This window comes from Mytilus galloprovincialis, chromosome 11, assembly GCF_965363235.1.
Source record: "Mytilus galloprovincialis chromosome 11, xbMytGall1.hap1.1, whole genome shotgun sequence".
NCBI classification, from domain to species: Eukaryota; Metazoa; Mollusca; class Bivalvia; order Mytilida; family Mytilidae; genus Mytilus; species Mytilus galloprovincialis.
This window is the reverse complement of record NC_134848.1, coordinates 23,073,935-23,093,583: the sequence shown is the minus strand read 5'-3', so window position 1 is coordinate 23,093,583 and position 19,649 is coordinate 23,073,935. Positions and strand designations below refer to the sequence as shown.

At 31.6% G+C, this 19,649-nt stretch overlaps 1 protein-coding gene across 1 annotated transcript; it reads left to right on the top strand.

The window, feature by feature from the left end:
* Positions 1-1,710: 1,710 nt before the first annotated feature.
* On the top strand, positions 1,711-15,948 carry LOC143051889 (monoacylglycerol lipase ABHD2-like). The gene is made up of 8 exons (XM_076224886.1): positions 1,711-2,002; positions 3,779-3,951; positions 4,955-5,122; positions 6,598-6,781; positions 7,802-7,996; positions 8,830-8,899; positions 10,956-11,040; positions 12,051-15,948. Exons 1-8 carry the CDS (start codon positions 1,845-1,847, stop codon positions 12,233-12,235), a joined length of 1,218 nt encoding a protein of 405 aa, XP_076081001.1. The 5' UTR covers positions 1,711-1,844; the 3' UTR covers positions 12,236-15,948.
* The last annotated feature ends 3,701 nt before the right edge of the window (positions 15,949-19,649 follow it).

Here is a 19,649-nt window from a genome sequence, read left to right as displayed (position 1 = left end):
TGTAAACCAAAACGTTTTATAAAAAGCTAAACAATTTCAACAAATACGCTTCATATTTGAAATTTTAATTGTTTAGCTTTAAACACAAAAATACTAAACTCGGAGGAAATCTGTACTTAAAATATACTTTTGTTTCCTTTTCGCTGGAAACTTTTCATTTACACCTACGTAATGCTATGTTAGAGTCATTCTGAATATAAAAGATACTATCAAAAATAAAACATATATGATTCTATATTTCACTGCATACCTAAACATTGTACCGTTTTATATAAAAGCTAAACAATTAAAATAAACACACTTCATATTTGATATTTTGTTTGTTTAGATTACAGATAGGGACAGAAATTTTGCCTTGCAACAGGCCACCTACGGACCCCTCAAAGAGTTGTTGCAAGGGTTCTTAACGTGCAAAGAACGTGGCACTCTCTCTACACGAGAAATCGGATTTAACGTCCCATTCTGACCGTACGTGACTGCGAACTTGATACACCAAAATATTTATGAATTTAATTGAATCTAAATAATTGTTGGACTCTGTTTAAATAAATGTTTGTATATGAATATCTAGGGGAATTTCCGAATATTGAAACACTTTCGACCTCTGACTATATAAAATACGGGAGATACAACTAATACTTCTTTTTTTTTAGTAATATATATTTCTTTTTACCAAATACAAGCATAATCAAGCACGGACATGTGTGGTTTTGTATGAATATATAGAGGAATTTCCAAGTGAGAACAATTTTGACCTAGCTCTGACTGCCAGTATACAACACCGGCTTTTTGTAATCTTTGTTTTCTTTTATTTCTAATAAATCGATGTTTTGCTAATACTGTTCATAGACATGGTAAACTCTTATACTCAATTGTTAACCCGGAACATGGTTCGATCCCACCAAAACACACAGGCACTTGTCTCAGAAAAAAATATTCTATATACCTTAGTATAACACGTGTGTATAAAAGCTGCATATAGCATTATAGGACTTTTAAAAAAAACTTGGGTTAACTTAGGAAATATGTAACGGTTTATTTCTTCCTCTGTGATATATTATCCTGAGGATAATTTGTCACAGTAATGTTTTTCCAGACATGGAATTTCACAGGTAGATATTTTCCTGAGGAGTGAAAATCTATCCGTGGATATTATGTAACAGTATATATTTTCCGTTCCATATTTCACAGAACCTTGTGAAATAGAGTCCCATTGACTACTATGAGGGTTCGGATGGGGTTAAATGATTAAAGAATAATGCCCTTAAAAATGAAGATTAGAGAATAACGGGCAAAAAAATAATGAAGATTAGAGAAAAAAGAAGATTAGAGAAAAAAGGGGTTATTTTTTTAAAGATTAGAGAAAAAAGGGGTGAAAATTAAATGTTTACAGAATAACAGCTAGACCCCCCCCCCCCCCCCCCCCCCCCCCCCCAATCCGGACCCTCTACTATGGAAGTTACTTTCAATCAATATATATATAAATAATATACCTGACCAATAATCATAAATGTTTCAAAAAGGTAGAACAAATTTGCATAATTTACAGGATATTTAGTAAACTAATACTAATATTTTTATTTTCCCAATCATAACAAGGCTAACAGATTACAATATTTAATATCAAACAAGGAAATATGACAGTCCGGAAGTTGTCGTGTCCCCATTCCGTTTCGACTTTACAAGGGACGCAACTCCAAATTTACTATTTATCATCGTATGATCGCATGATCGCAGTTCCAGAAACCATTTATTCTCAGGATGCAGAACTTATAAACTAGGTCAGTTAGTGTATTGCAATCCACACAATCTACACATTATAAAAACGCGTTTATAGTGTCAGAATGAGTTTTCTTCTTGCGTGTGTGGCGGGAGTTGTAATTTACGGAACAATTCGTCTGCTTCATTTGGCCAGTTCGTCATCTGCACCAGAACTTAAATACAAAGATGGCTCGTTTTTTGCCAGCCAAATTCTTAAAATGTGTTCTATACTCTCAAAACCGTAAGTATGATAACTTAATGTTACCCTCAAATGATTATTTACAACGAAATAACTTAAATGTTCAGGCCATACACAAATTCGGGGTTATTGCGCACCGGTTTAAACTTTACTGCGTGTTATAGGTATGGACAATTTAGTATAAATGTACCACTGTCCTATTTAATGTGTGACCCTAAAGGTAGGCCAAAAGTTATATATAATTTTTGGGCACAAAATAAAACACCCCAATTTTGGCAATTATTTAAAGATAGAATTTCTGTAATTTTTGAAATTTAAGCCAATAAAGGGTCTATCTATCAATAAAAATCACATTATCAATATAAAAATGAATAGATGTGGGATAAAGCATTAAAACAGGTAAATATATATAGAAATATACATTTAACACAATCTTAAAACTTCTTGTCCAATCAAGGATTTGTATAGTAATAGATTTACTATACAAATCCTTGGTCCAATCAATTCCTTGAATTTGCCTCAAAGTTTCTAGTAAATATATTATATATCATGTATAATACTTACCTATTCCAGGTGCTGGGGAATCTGTGGGATAAATAGGGGGTTCCAACCATATGTCCTCATGTAAATGCATTGATCATAAAAAAAAAGGGGGGGGGTATGATATTGAGATGTATTGGAACTTTATTCTTTCAAAAAGCTTTGCACGTAAAAATGTACATTGTATCATGTGCTCATGATGCGCTCAGCTCTTCATTATAGACAATATAGACAATAGACAATAGACAATATTTTATTCGCACAAACACATTTACATTAAATGGTTATGGCATACAAAATTAAAACAATAAACTGACAATAGTTAAATTGATTATACATGTTAATGTGACGGTATCCAAAGACAGTTTTTTCACCTACGTTTTTTTTATGATAAAGAAAAAAAAATCCATTTTGTGTTTATTTTGTATCCTCCTTTATTACAGGAATACACCAATATGATTTTTAATCCCTGTGAGTCAGAAAAATGGGTTTGATTCCACTTCCAACTATCCATGATTCCGTAATATGAGGAGTACCCAAATTACATCAGTGCTTAAATTCACATCATTAAACATCAAATAACACAGGTTTTGTTTTATTTTTATGCCCCATTTATGGGCATTATGTTTTCTGGTCTGTGCGTCTGTCCGTTTGTTCATTCATTCCTTTGTTCCTTTGTCCCTACATTTGTCTGTCCCGATTCAGGTTAACATTTTTGGTCAAGTTAGTTTTTGATGAAGTTGAAACTTAGTATACATATTCTCTATGATATGATTTTTCTAATTTTATTGCCAAATTAGAGTTTTTGCGGGTCCCATTTTCACAGTTAACTGAAAATAGAAAATGATAGTGCGGATAGGGCATCCGTGTACTAGGGACACATTCTTGTTTCAAATATTTACAACAACTAGGCATTAGTACATGCTCACTAATTTATTTATTTAAATTGATGCTTGAAACATATTTTGTTTGTTTTAAAAGATGACTTTTTGTGAATGTGGCATGGCGGTGTTTTCGTTCATTTTTCTTTTCCAGTGAAAGCTTCATCTCTTGATATAAACTGTGAATGTTTAGTGTATATTTGAATATATCGACCTATAAGCTGTGTATAATGTCAAATAATCAAAATACAAATTGTTTAGTCTCAAAGAAAACTTTTACGATTTCTCAGCTGTTTATGTTGAATAGGTGCAGTTTGGGTACTGTGACGTTATATATGTACATGTATATCCTGCTATTGAAATCTTTGATCATAATTAATTATCTAATTTATTTCAGTTATATACCTACAAAAGTTTGGGGGAAAAGTGGACATCTGCAAACAATTGTGTATGGGAAATTAGGTAGAATTAAATCTCCATTTCCAAAGGGGAAGAGATATTTTATCAAACTTGAAGATGGAGCTACGTTGACATATGATGTATTTGAACCTATATCCCCTCATCTTAGAGGTTTGTATAATATATATATGTAAGGTAGACTTTATAAAAATAATATTTTGGAGTTTTAAATCATAAAAAATTGTACATAAAAATGGTCATACATGTAATATAAAATTAAGTATTTTTAGATAATATATCTAATAAAAAAAACGAAGTCCATAAAATGATGCTTTATTTTTTTTATAGATATCTTATTTAAAAATAAGGACATATGTGTTATGCTTGCCAATGAGACAACTATCCAGCAAAGTTTAAATGAAGTGGATGTAACTTGTAAGCACTTATTTGCAACCAAAACCTTTAACAATGAGAAAAAGCCATACCGTAAAATCGGCTATGAAAGTCCCGACATAAAAAGAATGACACAATTTAATTGAGAAAACTAAAGGCCTAATTTATAACAAAACATTTTAACAAAAAAACAAACATGACACATGAACCAACAATAACCACTGAACTACAGGCTTGGGACAGGCACAATAAGAATATTGCACTCCCAGTTTAAAATTGAGAATGGAAATGGGGAATGTGTCAAAGAGACAACAACCCGACCAAATAAAAAACAACAGCAGAGGGTCACCAGTTTAACATGTTTGTGAGCTATTAACCCTGCTGTTGTCAACATATACTTGTTCCGCCTAACAGAAGTTCCAAGGGAAACTTTGTTATAAACATTGTCATAATATCTATTCCTGTTGGAACAAATATTCTATACCATTTATTCCGTTAGGAACATATACTGTAATATTTATTCCTGTGGAAATAATATTCCAGAATATATTTTCCTTTTGAACTTAATGTTATGAAGGAACTTCTATTCTGTGACACTTTAACCTGGGACAGTGGTGTGACAGCACAACATCAGAACAAACTATAAAGATCAGTTGAAAAATATGAGAACAAAAAGACACACACAGGACATTAGCATTTATTCCATTCATAAATTTACGACATGAAAAAAGTGATGTGCAATTTTTAAGTGACTTCATTTTCTTTTTTTCTGCTTTTTTAGGAGATTATACTATAGTGATCAGCCCAGGTATAGCTAACAGTAGTGAGACTGCCTATATCTGCACATTTGTACATTATGCTCAAGAAAATGGTTACAGAGTAGTGGTACAGAACCATCTAGGAGCAGTTCTCAGTATAGAATTAACATCATCTAGAATGTTCACCTATGGTATGTTTTTGTTACACAATTAAACTTGTCTAGAATGTTCACATACAGTACTTCTCAGTATAGATATAAAAAAGAAGATGTAGGTATGATTGCCAACGACAAAAAAATTATGAGACAAGTCTTCACAAGAGACCAAATGACACAGAAATAACCATAACTGTAAATTCAGAAATTACTGCATGCATTTATTATTGCAATTCTGTCATTTTCAATGATTTTAGACTAAAATGCAATTATAATTTTTTTACGTCATTTATACAAATTCTGTTTAATTCATACAAAAAAATTTCAAAATGCAAATTTTAATTATTGCTATTATAACCCTGTCACATTTTTTGCAATGATCAAAACATTGCAATAATTTCTGAATTTACAGTGTAAACATACTTTACCATCTTTTGAAAGTTCCCATGGGGGTTTTTAGTGTGCGACAACAATTTTCAAAGGTTACAATTCTTTGAGGTGTATTTTGCCATGCTGTTTTGTGGTCTAGAAAAAGTGTCATATTTGTAAGATAAGTTTACAAGCCTTTTCTTAAGTTTATTTGGATGATTCTAGTTAAATATATCAAAAGAAAAGATAAAACTGACAAATTAAATGCTATCAATCAATGGAAGTAAATAAAGGCAACAGTAGTATACCGCTGTTCAAACTCATAAATCATAAGAAGTGTCAAACAACTGCCATATTCCTTACTTAGTACAGACATTTTCAGAAGAAATTTGTGGGTTAAACCTTGTATATTTAAAAACTTCAACAAAAGTATTTGTGAGTGAGGGGGGCAGGGCACCACTGTTAAATTGATTTTTTTTTAGAAAACTGACATAAATTTTTACAAAATTATGCCAAAAGTTAGTTGTTCATAAATTCACCTACATTTAAGGCGTCACAAAAACATAGCAAATGACATGATCAGTGAAAAATTTTTTATAACTTTAACAATTGGACATTTTAAGACATGTTTTCATATAATTATAACAACATCATTGCAGTTAAAACAAACATTCAGGCTTTTAGGGCAAAAACTATGAGTGAGTGAACAAACTCCTTTATGGAGTACCTATACACTTGACAGAGATTATAATTTCTTAATATGAGGCAGGCATACCTGTATGATTTTTTTTTTTTGTAAATCCAAAATCTGTTAAAAAAGAAACGGAAATACTGTAACGTTTCCGATTTTGGTTCTGTTGTTAGGGATTTTACTTGTGACGTTATTTAAGTTATGACATCATGTTCAATGTAAACAAAGAAACGAGATCATCAGGTAATGTTTATTCATATCAAAAACAAAGAATTATTGAAAATGAAATTAATAGTATTGTGTTCATTGAGTTCCTATATTTTACTAGACTAATCAAAGTCTCATGACAACGAGACAGAAAGAAGGAAGTAGATCTCTATGTAAATGCTGGAATTAAAAAAAGTTAACGATTTTGAGTTCATTAGTACAATGAAAAAATTTCTTATTACAGGGCATACAGATGAGTTAAAGATTATTGTTGAAGACATAGAGAAACTATATCCTGATAGTCAGTTCCTAGCTGTGGGGTTCAGTATGGGGGGTAATATAGTAACTAAATATCTAGGAGAGGACAACAGTCACCAACATAAGTTTATATGTGGGATGTCAATATGTCAGGGATATGATATTCAAAAGTGAGTAGTAGGCTCTGGTGTTTATAGATCTTAGTTTTTTTTTCAGACAAGAGGGTGTTACTAAGATTCAACCTCATTAAAGGTTGATAGTTTTGACTGATTTCTTATAAAATGTAAACAGTCAAAATTACACTTATACAAGACTTACAAATATGGCACTAAATACTGTAAATTAAGAAATTATCAATTGCATTTTTTTATAATTAAATTTTGGATGTATCGCGTCTTCTGATTGGCTGACTTTATTTTGTTATGAGCCCATAGACATAATTTAGTCATGTGACCGTGACGTCATCAACGTTTTTTCATGGTTTTCTACGGTTTAAAATGGAATTTGTATTAAATTATAAGAAATATTCAGTGTGCACCAAATTTTGGATGTTATTTCTTCATAGACAGAAAAAATATTACAGTCATTCCTTAAATATTGTGATTTCGCATTTGAGTGTAAATTGCTATTTAAATATTTGTGGTGTTTAGAAAAATTCCTGTTCAAATCATATATACAACATTTTAAAATGCGAGTTAAAATTATTGAGAATATAACCCTGTCATATTTTTTGCAGTCATTTCTGAATTTACAGTAAAGAAAAAGTAAAATCACAAAAATACAGAACCCCGAGAAAAAATAAGCAAAACTAACCAATTCCAATAAGAGAATATAATTTTTTTCAAATGGGATATTTTTTACCAGATGAGTGATTTAGGTATTTGGAAGCCTCTTGTTTTTATTGTTATATATAAGTGTATATTTTCTTATATTTATCAATTAAACTATGTAAAAGAGGCTTGAAAGATACCAAAAGTACAATCAAACTTGTTTTAGAAAAAACACCAAACACATAAATTAAAAAAGAACAAACAACAGTTAACAAAACACAGCAATTGTATTTTATTTATATATCATTATAATATTGTATGTACTTTTTGAATACATTATTATTAGATTAGTTTTTACTAATGGGATTATCCTCTTGAAATAAAAATTATTTATTTATTTATTTCCATAAAACTTTTCAGGGCCTTTCCATTGCTGTTAGAATGGAGTCATCTGAGGAGAATGTATGTGTATTTTATGACATCGTATCAGAAGTTTTTATTGCGCCACCATTACCACACGGTATTGTCTGAGGATGTCAAAAGTAAACACAAGCTTGATGAAGACAAGATATTTGCTGCCACATCTTTGGCAGAATTAGATCAGTCTTATACTATGTAAGATGTCTGTTAACGGATGCTGATCCAGCCATTTTAAATTAAATTAAACCCCCAGAACATCATGAAAAAAAAGATTAAATTTGAAGAATCAAAATATTTTAAAAAGGGGGTCTGGGGGTGAGAGGCTTCAAGGCATGGAACATCATATAAAGTTCAAATAATAGGATCAAAATGATTATTTCCAAAATAGAAATTGAAAAGGGGGGGAGGGTGTCCAACCCTGGAACAAACAAAACCCTCCACTCCTCTTCCAGGATACCGATTTTTGAATTGAAGACTAATGGTTTCTTGGGTAATTCTTCAGCATTTAAGATAGCAAATTTTCATACTGCTATGAATTTGAATAGAGTTAATAAATAAAAACATGATTTGAAAAATTTACTCTGACATACAATCATTCCCACTTTACATTTCAAAATCACTTAAAATTTAACAAAAGTTGACAGGTGAATGAATACCTGTTGTATACTTGTAAATTTTAGCACCTTTTAAACATTATTTTCATCTCTGTACAATATACCATTGTTAAGGATATATTTAAAATTGGAGTTATCTTCCTTTTTGCATAATTGTAATTGAAATGATTACAAATAAAAGAAAAAAGAAAGGATATGGGGTATCCATCCTTGACACAAAATCAGTACATGCACAGCAAAAAATTACACAAAAAGCTAAGGAACAGAGCTTTTATTGAGTTCTTCATCTAAAAGTCACTATGCCCACTACAATTGCAACGATTAAGTTTTAAAAATTTTAACTGCATAATTTATGCAATATTAACCCCCCAGTACTCACAAGCACTTTAATTTATAATCTTTAATTATTTTCAGAAAACGTTGGGGATACAAGAGTTTAGAAGAGTATTATGAAGCATGTAGCAGCTGTAATTATATCAACAATGTAAATATTCATTTAGATTCAGACTTGGGGAAATTGTAATTGTAATCATTAATCAGCTGTAATTGATTACAATTTTTCAAATAATCACTGTAATCATTTTATATATATACAACGAAATCCTCTTGTAAAAGTGCTATAGTTGTATTAAACTTTTATTCATTCACATCATTTAAAATGTGTTTTATTTAATCATTGTAATCAGATGCCAATGTAATCATTAATTTAATCAGACACTTTCAGAAAAGATGTAATCATTAATTTAATTTAATCGTACAAATGACAAAGTAATTGTAATTTAATCAATTACATTGAAAGTAATCGGACCCATCTCTGTTTAGATTCTCTACTTTACTCATACAATGGAATAGTTTCCGGAGAATAGATATTAGAAGATGTGGTAATGAGACCAGGGGTTAAGAAATTTTGTTATAGCTCACTAGCCCAGGGCTAATTGGTAGCAGGATTTTACTAGTCCTGTTGGAAGAACTACTAGCCCAACGAAATTGACCTGCTAGCCCGAGTATGCCGTACAAATTCAGAGTTTGCTGCAATATACAATGAATTCTATAAACTTAACAATTTTTATAGTAGATTTTAGCAAATTGGATACCCAAAACTTATGTCAGCAAAAAAATATCCCATTAGCAGATATATTCAATTAATCGATAATTCAATATTATGTAATAATGAGTTGACCAAATCCTGAGATGGCACAAGTCTTGGCCACTGCTATACATGGTTATATAAAAGAGGATTGGAGTGATTTTTGAGATACATCATTACGTTTGTGTAAAAGAATTATCAGCTGGTTATATGTAATGCTCATATTTGTTTTCAGTTTTAAAGTTCTATATTAAAATAAGTCAAATGACCTCAAATATTTATATGAATAAATATCACCTTCCAGAGTTTGTGTCTTTTATAATTGTTTTATAAATGAAGTGCAGTAATATCCATATTTACATTTATGTATTAGCTAAGCTAATTGTGGGCTATAAATAGATAACAAACTGAGCACAGTCTCTAAACTGAAATTGTATTTTTTATAAATTTTACTTCTTCAAAAATCAAATAAATTTGAATATAAATGAAGATAAACATGATTGATGAAATATTATTGCATCAAGTTTAAGTTTTCTGAAGACTGTTAATGTTAAGGTCTTGGTTCTGGAGGCTTCACAGTATGTAAACAAAAACAAAATAGCATCCATAACATGTGCACATGTTAAACATTTATATCTGACAAAAGTCAGGTTTCTGCTGCCAAAAGGGATTCACATTTATATTGCAATAAATTATTCAGAAGGAGGTTACTGGTACAATCAGGTTACATTATATTTCTCTGGTTGCATAAGCAATGTACAATACCCCCTGTACTGACAAATCGATATTGAAAGTACGGGATCCACCACGAGTTATTTGTTCTATTTTAAAACTTTTACAAAATCAGTTCAAATTCTGGGAATCCCGGATGACGTAATCGAATCTGATTGGCTAATAATAAAATTAACGGTACTAATTTTCTTGCACCAGATGCGCATTTGGCTAAGATAGAATAGTGATGAGGGGATTTTCCACTTTCTATTTTGGAAACGCCAAGAATTTTTTGTTACTAGTCCGTCGGGCATATTGGGTTACAATTTTTGGTTGCCCGAGGCCTAAATGCTGTAGTCCCGGACGTCAGACTAGTGGATTTTTTAACCCCTGGAGACAAATCTCCATCCTAATCACAGTTAGTAAAAAGTAAACCATTATAGGTCAAAGTAAAGCCATGTGATGCATATATCTTGTTTTTATTTTCATTACATAGTTTAAAACCACAAATTAAGAAGCTCATCATATTGGAATGTACAGATGTGTATAGTTATTGCTACATCTGTTCTGTTCATATAATGTGTACACAGACTGCTGTATGGGTTTTACTTATAGATGAAGGCCGTATGGTGACCTTCGGTAATTTTAGTGACATTTGGTCTCTTGTTGAGAGTTGTCTCTTGGCAATTATACCTGATCTTCATATTTTTATGATATACAGATTCTCATTGTCTATTTTCAGATAACAATACCAATGTTTTTACTGAATGCTAGAGATGACCCGTTGGTACCTCAACCGTTACTGAAGTGTGCTACACAATATGCAGGTATATCATCAATGTTTGTAGCTTATGATAGTTTTTGCAATCACTTGGCATCCATCTCCATTCTTTTATTGACTGCCATTAACTATTACAAAGAATATCTCCTCTTAAACTACTGGTGGAAATTAAACCCAACAGTAGGAATTGTGCACATCTTATAAGAAAAATGTCAGGTATAAAATTTTAAAAAGTATATACAGCTATCAGGAAGGGTTAAGTCTGCAGGCCCGTAGCCAGGAATTTCCAAGGGGGGGTTCGTTGGACTCACAAACTCGACTTAAACAGTCACAATTCAAACAGAACATTGACTTTAACAGTGCTTATTTGTTTTCAAGGGGGGTTTGTCCGAACCCCCCGAACCCCTCCTGGCTACGGGTATGGTCTGCTAAGAATGAAAAAAATTCAGTCATCATAAATTAAAGAGGCATGACATTTTGATGTGTAGATGTAAGCATAATTTTATTCCACCCTGTTTTCATTCTGAGTACCGGTAACTGTTTTTCACTAGAGAATATTGGATGTAAAAAGTGTGAAAGCGTTGATCTTGATATCATTGTCTGTTTTTCCGTCTGTCCCACTTGAAACTTTGTACACATGTTCCCTATGATATGATCTTTCTAATTTTAATGCCAAAATAGAGATTTTTTTTTTTCAAATACCCCAAAAAAAATACCAAGCCCCATTTCTTAACTATTTCCCCTTCAAAAAACACTCTTTAAAATCTCAAGAGTGGTTGATATTTTACACTGGACTCAGATTAAAAACCCTAGTGAATTTTTGTTGGTGGATAATAAAACACTAGGGATTTTCTTCCTCGGGATAAAGTACACTGATGGAATGAGACCACTGTTACATACACATATTTTTTACCGTTTTGCTGATCAAGTTCTTTATTTAATTTTCTGTATATCCTGCATATATGGAACAAATTATCAAATTATCAAACTTTTGATTGGAGAATTATTGAACTTTTGATTGGAGATTTAAACATTTAAATGTATCCTGTATTTCAGAGACTCATGAAAATTGTATACTGATGATAACTAAGCATGGCGGCCATCTTGGATTTTTTGAAGGAGGATATATTACACCTGACACAATTACCTGGTTAGACAGAGCCATCATTGAGTTTGCCAATGCAGCAGTTACCATTACTCAAGCAAAGAAAAATTTAATAAATGGAGTTCAAATTTCCTAACATCAATACATGTAGTAAACATGGAAAACTTACAATTGAAAACTATAATTTAAATCTATATTTTTGTCCCATTATTTGTACAATCCTAAACTCAAATTTTTTCAAATTGTTGTCCCATAATTTGTACAATCCTAAACTAAAATTAAATCTATATTGTTGTCCCATAATTTGTACAATCCTAAACTAAAATTAAATCCAAATTGTTGTCCCACAATCTACAATTCTTAACTAAAATTTACATCCATTTTGTTTGTCCCACAATTTGAACAATTTTAAACTGAAATATAATCCATATTATTGTCCAAGAATCTGAACAGTTCTAAACTAAAATTTAATCTATATTGTTGTCCCACAATCTGTACATTTCTTAACTAAAATTTAATCCTTATTGCTGTCCCTCAATCAGAACAATTCTAAACTGAAGTTTAATCCATATTTTTGTCCCATAATATGTGCAATTATGAACTTAAATTTAATCCATATTTTTCTCCCTTAATCTATGCAATTCTAATCAAAAATTTAATCCATATTATTGTCCCAAAATATGTGCAATTCTTAAATGAATTCAAAATCAAAAGTTAAATTATTTCTATGTAATGTCTGAGAAATTGTAAGATGTGTATAAGTAAATATACAATTATTATGTTATAAGAATGTTGATGTGTAATAGATATGTTTCAATTGACACAAATTGAACAAAAGTTACTTCCCTTTTCTTGGGTGTCTAAGTTCACAAACTCCTCCATAAATCAGGCAAATTGAAATGCTAGGGCTTTTCTGAACATTTTTGTATACTTTAAGGTGGTACCCAACACCGTCACTAAAATTAATTTGTCTCGTTTAATTTTCCTAAAATTTTGACAAAGTATTTACTTTGACCCTTTGACAAAAATATAAAAATTTCAAAAAATTTAAACCAAGCATTTTATCAGAAAAATTACGCTGGTTATATAGCAGTTTGACAAACACTAATTTTCATCATTGAAAAGCTATATATTCCCTAAACAACACAATGTCATGAAAACGTCTAGCTGATTTTACAGAGTTATCTCCCTGTAGTGTTAGGTACCACCTTAAGGTTAACTTTATTCATTACTTGAACCTTGTAAGAATCTCTAGTCAGATGTGTTTCAATTCACCTTTTCAGAATGTATTAAAAGGAATGGATAATCTCATTGTTTATTAACCAATATGAAAATATGCTACAACATTTATTGAATTTCCATGGTTTAGAACTCTTTAAGGTGGTACCTAACACTACAGGGAGATAACTCTGTAAAATCAGCTTAACGTTTTAATTTCGTTGTGTGTAAAAGGAATATTAAGCTTCTCAATGATCAATATTGGTGTTTGTCAAATTGCTATATAACCAGTGTAATTTTTCTGGCAAAACGGTTGGTTCAAAATTTTTTAAATTTTTATATTTTTGTTAAAGTGTCAAAGTAAATAATTTGACAAAATTTTATGAAAATTAAACGAGCCAAATTAATTTTAGTGAAAGTGTTGGGTACCACCTTAAACCAACAACAACGTTTTGATGTATGTTTTTGAAATATTACAGAGAATGCATTATATTCTGAAATGGCCAATTAGGTTAGAAAATAAGAAAATTTACCATTTATCCCTCTGAAATGGCTTTAAAGGGAAGTAACTCAGACAATGTCATTGGAAATCTATGTATATAATGATGTGCAATTATTCACTGCTGTTCTTGCCATATTATTGTTTATCTGTAGGTTGTACATTTAATGTGATCCTGCTAATAAGGTCACTTGACTGGTCGTGATAAAAAATTATACCGGTGTGTGCATGCGTCTTCTTTCCTTTAAGGTTTAGTTAACAAAAATCTTCCATGATTCTTAATTTATAAATGAAATATTTTTCATAGTTTCAATACAATTTCTCTATCTTCTGAGAAGCAGTATTGTCACCGCCACTTGCAAAAATGAATGTTTGAAATAATTTTGAGGCTGCCATGGAAACACTTTCCTCAATTGTACGTGATACGAAGTCTCTAGCGTGAACTCAAAACTTATATTGACAGAATGAATGTAGGATGAAAATAACCAGTAATTTGTCTATGCAATCAGAATTATTTTTTATTGTTTTATAAATCAAGTAAGAAGGGTAACAAGTTTGAGTTTAGTTAGTCCTCTTTTTTACCAGTCTCAAATTATGCTAATTTTTTGTCGAGCCTGCGACTTTTGTCGCAGAAAGCTCGACATAGGGATAGTGATGCGGCAGCGTTAGCTAACTTCTTAAAAGCTTCATATTTTAGAAGGTGGAAGACCTGGATGCTTCATACTTTGTATATGGATGCCTCATGTTACGAAGTTTCTGTCAGTCACATGTCCAATGACCTTGACCTCATTTTCATGGTTCAGTGACTACTTGAAAAAAATGTTCAGATTTTTTGTAATGTTAAATTCTCTCTTATTATAAGTAATAGGATAACTATATTTGGTATGTGCGTACCTCGCACGTTCCTCGTGTCTGTCAGACAGTTTTCACTTGACCTCGACCTCATTTCATGGATCAGTGAACAAGGTTAAGTTTTGGTGGTCAAGTCCATATCTCAGATACTATAAGCAATAGGTCTAGTATATATTCGGTGTATGGAAGGACTGTGAGGTGTACATGTCCAACTGGCAGGTGTCATCTGACCTTGACCCCATTTTCATGGTTCAGTGGTCAAAGTTAAGTTTTTGAGTTTTGGTCTTTTTTTCTAATACTATATGTAATAGGTCAACTATATTTGGTGTATGGAAATATTTTGTGATGTCAGTCCCGCAGGTTTTATTTGACCTTGAACTCATTTTCACGGTTCATTGGTCAGTGTTAAGTTTTTGTGTTTTGGTTTGTTTTTCTTAAACTGTAGGCAATCAGTCAACTATATTTGTTGTGTAGAAGAATTGTTTGCTGTTCATGTCTGCCTGGTAGGGTTCATCTGACCTTGACCTCATTTTCATGGTTCATTGATCAATGTTTAGTTTTTTTGGTTAATGTTAAGTTTATGTGACAGTTGTAATAAAGCTTTATATTTAGGACTATCAACATAAAATCAATGATTAGTAAAGAAGGCGAGACATTTCAGCGTGTGCACTCTTGTTTGTTTAAGTTCTGTTACTTTAGTTTGCCTCAACAAATTGTTATGAAACTTGTACATGATGCTTATTACCATAAATGGAATCTGGGTGGCGTCCCTGTAACAATTCTCTAAGTTATGTCCCTTTAACAGTTTTAAAGTTATGTCCCTTTATAATGGTATATGCCATATGGGGTATCATCTGTGTCCCATGGACATGTTATCAATTTATTTTATATTCCACTACCATCCTCATTTATTTATACTGGTTGTATGTATGACAATCTTTATGGTGCTCATATTTTTACTTGTCCTTTTGCAATATTGTCCAATCTTTACGGTGATAATGGATGTTCATTAAAATAGTATCAAAGCACAAAGGTCCTTGCACAATGTTGTCCAATCTTTGAATAAGTCCCATGACTTTGCTCCAAGGTAAAATAGTCTACGTTCAAAGAAAGTAACTCTATGACTGACAAAATAATACTAGATCTGCAAATTATTATTTGGTGCACTCAACCAAAATTGGACTTGTTAGGAACCCAGGTGACCACAAGACCCCAGGCACAGGCACCTTACCTATTTTTCATAAATATGCCTTAATGTTTCAATCATAGTTTTACTCAAATACCAAAGCACGAAATAAAACTCTGAATAACATAAACATTTTGATGATATATGTTGCTTAGGTGCTATACATATAAACCCATTCTTTAGTTGGGGATTTTTTTATAAACTACTACATTTACATTGGATGTACCGCCATTATTGAACTAGTATCAAAGGTCCTTACGCAATACTGCCCTATGGTGCTGATGACTTTTCTACAAAGTTGTACTGCTGTTTCTTGATTGAATTATACTGCTGACTCAGTATTTATAGGTAATGGATCAATTATAATTGTCAGTTGACAGTATTTCTGACATGATTAGACCTTTTCATGGTTTATTGATTAAAATTTTAAGGATTGGGGGCAGGTGCGGATCCAGGAACTTAAATTGTTGCCGAGCGTAGCAAGGTGACAAAAATATTGAGGCAAAATTATCGAAATATTCTTTGTTAAGCTGAGGAAAATCAATGATTTGCAAATTTTAAAGAAGCACGCGGCCGTCACTCCCCCTCCAAATCCACCCCTGTGGGAGATCAGATAACTACTACATATATCTAACGTTAGTCTTGTATGCTACTAGTACTGCAATTTCACCCTTTGGTAATATAAGTTTAACTGACCTCACAAACTTTTAATGAGGTACTTATTTCTTCTTCAAGGATGTTTGCTTGTCATGTTTTGGATTTTTTGTCAAATTTTGGAAATCCTCTGGTTTTATCCATTTGAATGCCTTAAAAAAAATTTGCCCATGAAACCCCATTTTCTTTTTATAAATCTTTTACATGATAATTATAAACCATTTGTAAAAGTCTTATAAAATCTTATTTATTTTTTAATAGTTTTGGAGAACTTTAACTGGGCAATGATAAAGCTATGAAAAGTTAAGAGAGAACATTTTCCCGCCAAAATTCCACTGGCTAATATATCAAAAACAAACAAATTGACCCCTATATTTTTTTTGCTTTTTTGATTCCTCAATTAATCCCCTATCAATATATACTAGTTTTATGGAAAGTTATTTATTTTGAAACTGAGCAGCAAACATCCTTAAGTGTATGTTTAGTCCTCTCTAACTATATTGATTATAAATCTTGAATTTACCAGTTTTAATTTGTTGTCATACCATTTTTAAATCATAATTCAGGTACCATTTTGAAAATAGAATGATATAAGCTTAAACGGGCATAAGCTTTGATTAAGACAAAAAAATAGAATACAGTTCTTTTTATTTCAAGTATTAATATTATTATTGAGTCTATGATTTGTAAATGGTTTATTTGATACTTTTTTATTCCTTGGACTTATGTTTTAGTATGTTATAAATCAAATATTTGAGTTTATGCAAGTTTGAGTCAAATCGTTGATGATGAATTTAACAGCAAATGCCCTTTTAGCTTAAAGGTTCTGTCTAGTATTTTAACATTATTATTGAATTCATGTTAATTGTTTATTTTGAATTTTGGTTACTTGGATATGTACGTTTCAGTATCTTATAAATCAAATATGGGAGTTTGAGTCAAATCGGTGATGATGAATTTAACAGCTAATGCCCCTTTAACTAAAAGGTATTTGTCATCGTGTAAACTTTCAGTTAGAGTATAGTTATATTTTAATATATTTATGTATTTATTTATATTTAGTAGAATTTTATATTTACATTATAATTGTTTCATATTTGTTAATGTATATATGATTTTATCTTCATAATGTTCAAGTTCACATTAAATTTCATTACATTTTATAATGTTTTTGTTTTGTTTATATGAAGTTTGTCCATCTGTCTATCGTCAACATGTCAAACAATTACTCAAAAACTTTTAAGGTGGTACCCAACACTTTCACTAAAATTAATTTGGCTCGTTTAATTTTCATAAAATTTTATCAAAGTATTTACTTTGACACTTTAACAAAAACATAAAAAAAAAAACCATTCTGAACCAACCGTTTTGTCAGAAAAATTACACTGGTTATATTGCAATTTGACAACGACCAATTTTGATCATTGAGAAGCTTAATATTCCTTTTACAACACAACGTAATTAAAACGTTTAGCTGACTTTACAGAGTTATCTCCCTGTAGTGTTAGGTACCACCTTAAGCCAATTTTCAAGAAACTTTGGTGAATTGTTTGTTATTCATAAAAAAAGGAGTTCTTTTTCAGTTTTAGGATAATAACTCAAAAGTGTCTTGAGCTGTTTTCATGAAGCTTTGGCGACTGGTTTATATTTATACAAACAATCTCCTGATAGTTGTTGTTTTTTTTTATAAATTTGTGATATTACAATTGAATGAAAAGGCGACTGTGTATAATGCGCTCAAGGCACACAATCATTAGGGTGTTGGATGAATGAAAAAATAACCAATCAACCATATTCAGAAAGTCAAAATTATTAGGTGGTACTATTATTGTTTATTTATGGGTGAATACTAAACTTTGCTGTCAGAAAATAGGGGTGAAAGATACCAGAGGGACATTCAAACTTATAAATTGAAAATAAACTGACAAAGCCATGGCTAAAAAAGAAAAAGATAACAGACAAACGAAAGTACACAAAACACAACATAGAAAACTAAAGACTGAACAACAGGAACCTTACCAAAAGCTGGAGGTGATCTCATGTGCTCCTGAAGGCTAAGCAGATCCTGTTCCACACGTGGCACCTGTCATGTTGCTCATGATAGTATAAACCCAGTATAAAGCAGAAATCTCCATCTTGATTCCATGCAAGTTCATCAGGGTTTATTTTCTTCCAAGAGTCATGTGCTTGTCTGCAGTAATTATAAAGTTTAAAAGTGTTTGGAAAGTTATTCTGTTAGAGTTAGATCTGCCACACATGCACACTAGAACAGTCACTAATAACAAGATGTTTGTAGAAAAGGAAACTCAACAGTCAATAGTAACAAGATGTTTGTAGAAAAGGATTGAGCAAGAGAATAAGCTCATCGGAACATCTGAGATCACACTGGCAATAAACCTTATGAGTGTGATGTATGCACACTGGCTATGAGTGTGATGTATGCACACTGGCAATAAACCTTATGAGTGTGATGTATGACCACTGGCAATAAACCTTACGAGTGTGATGTATGTACACTGGCAATAAACCTTACGAGTGTGATGTATGACCACTGGCAATAAACCTTACGAGTGTGATGTATGCACACTGGCAATAAACCTTATGAGTGTGATGTATGCACACTGGCAATAAACCTTATGAGTGTGATGTATGCACACTGGCAATAAACCTTATGAGTGAGATGTATGCACACTGGCAATAAACCTTATGAGTGTGATGTATGCACACTGGCAATAAACCTTATGAGTGTGATGTATGCACACTGGCAATAAACCTTATGAGTGAGATGTATGCACACTGGCAATAAACCTTGTGAGTGTGATGTATGCACACTGGCAATAAACCTTGTGAGTGTGATGTATGCACACTGGCAATAAACCTTATGAGTGTGATGTATGCACACTGGCAATAAACCTTATGAGTGTGATGTATGTACACTGGCAATAAACCTTATGAGTGTGATGTATGCACACTGGCAATAAACCTTATGAGTGTGATGTATGTACACTGGCAATAAACCTTATGAGTGTGATGTATGCACACTGGCAATAAACCTTATGAGTGTGATGTATGTACACTGGCAATAAACCTTATGAGTGTGATGTATGTACACTGGCAATAAACCTTATGAGTGTGATGTAT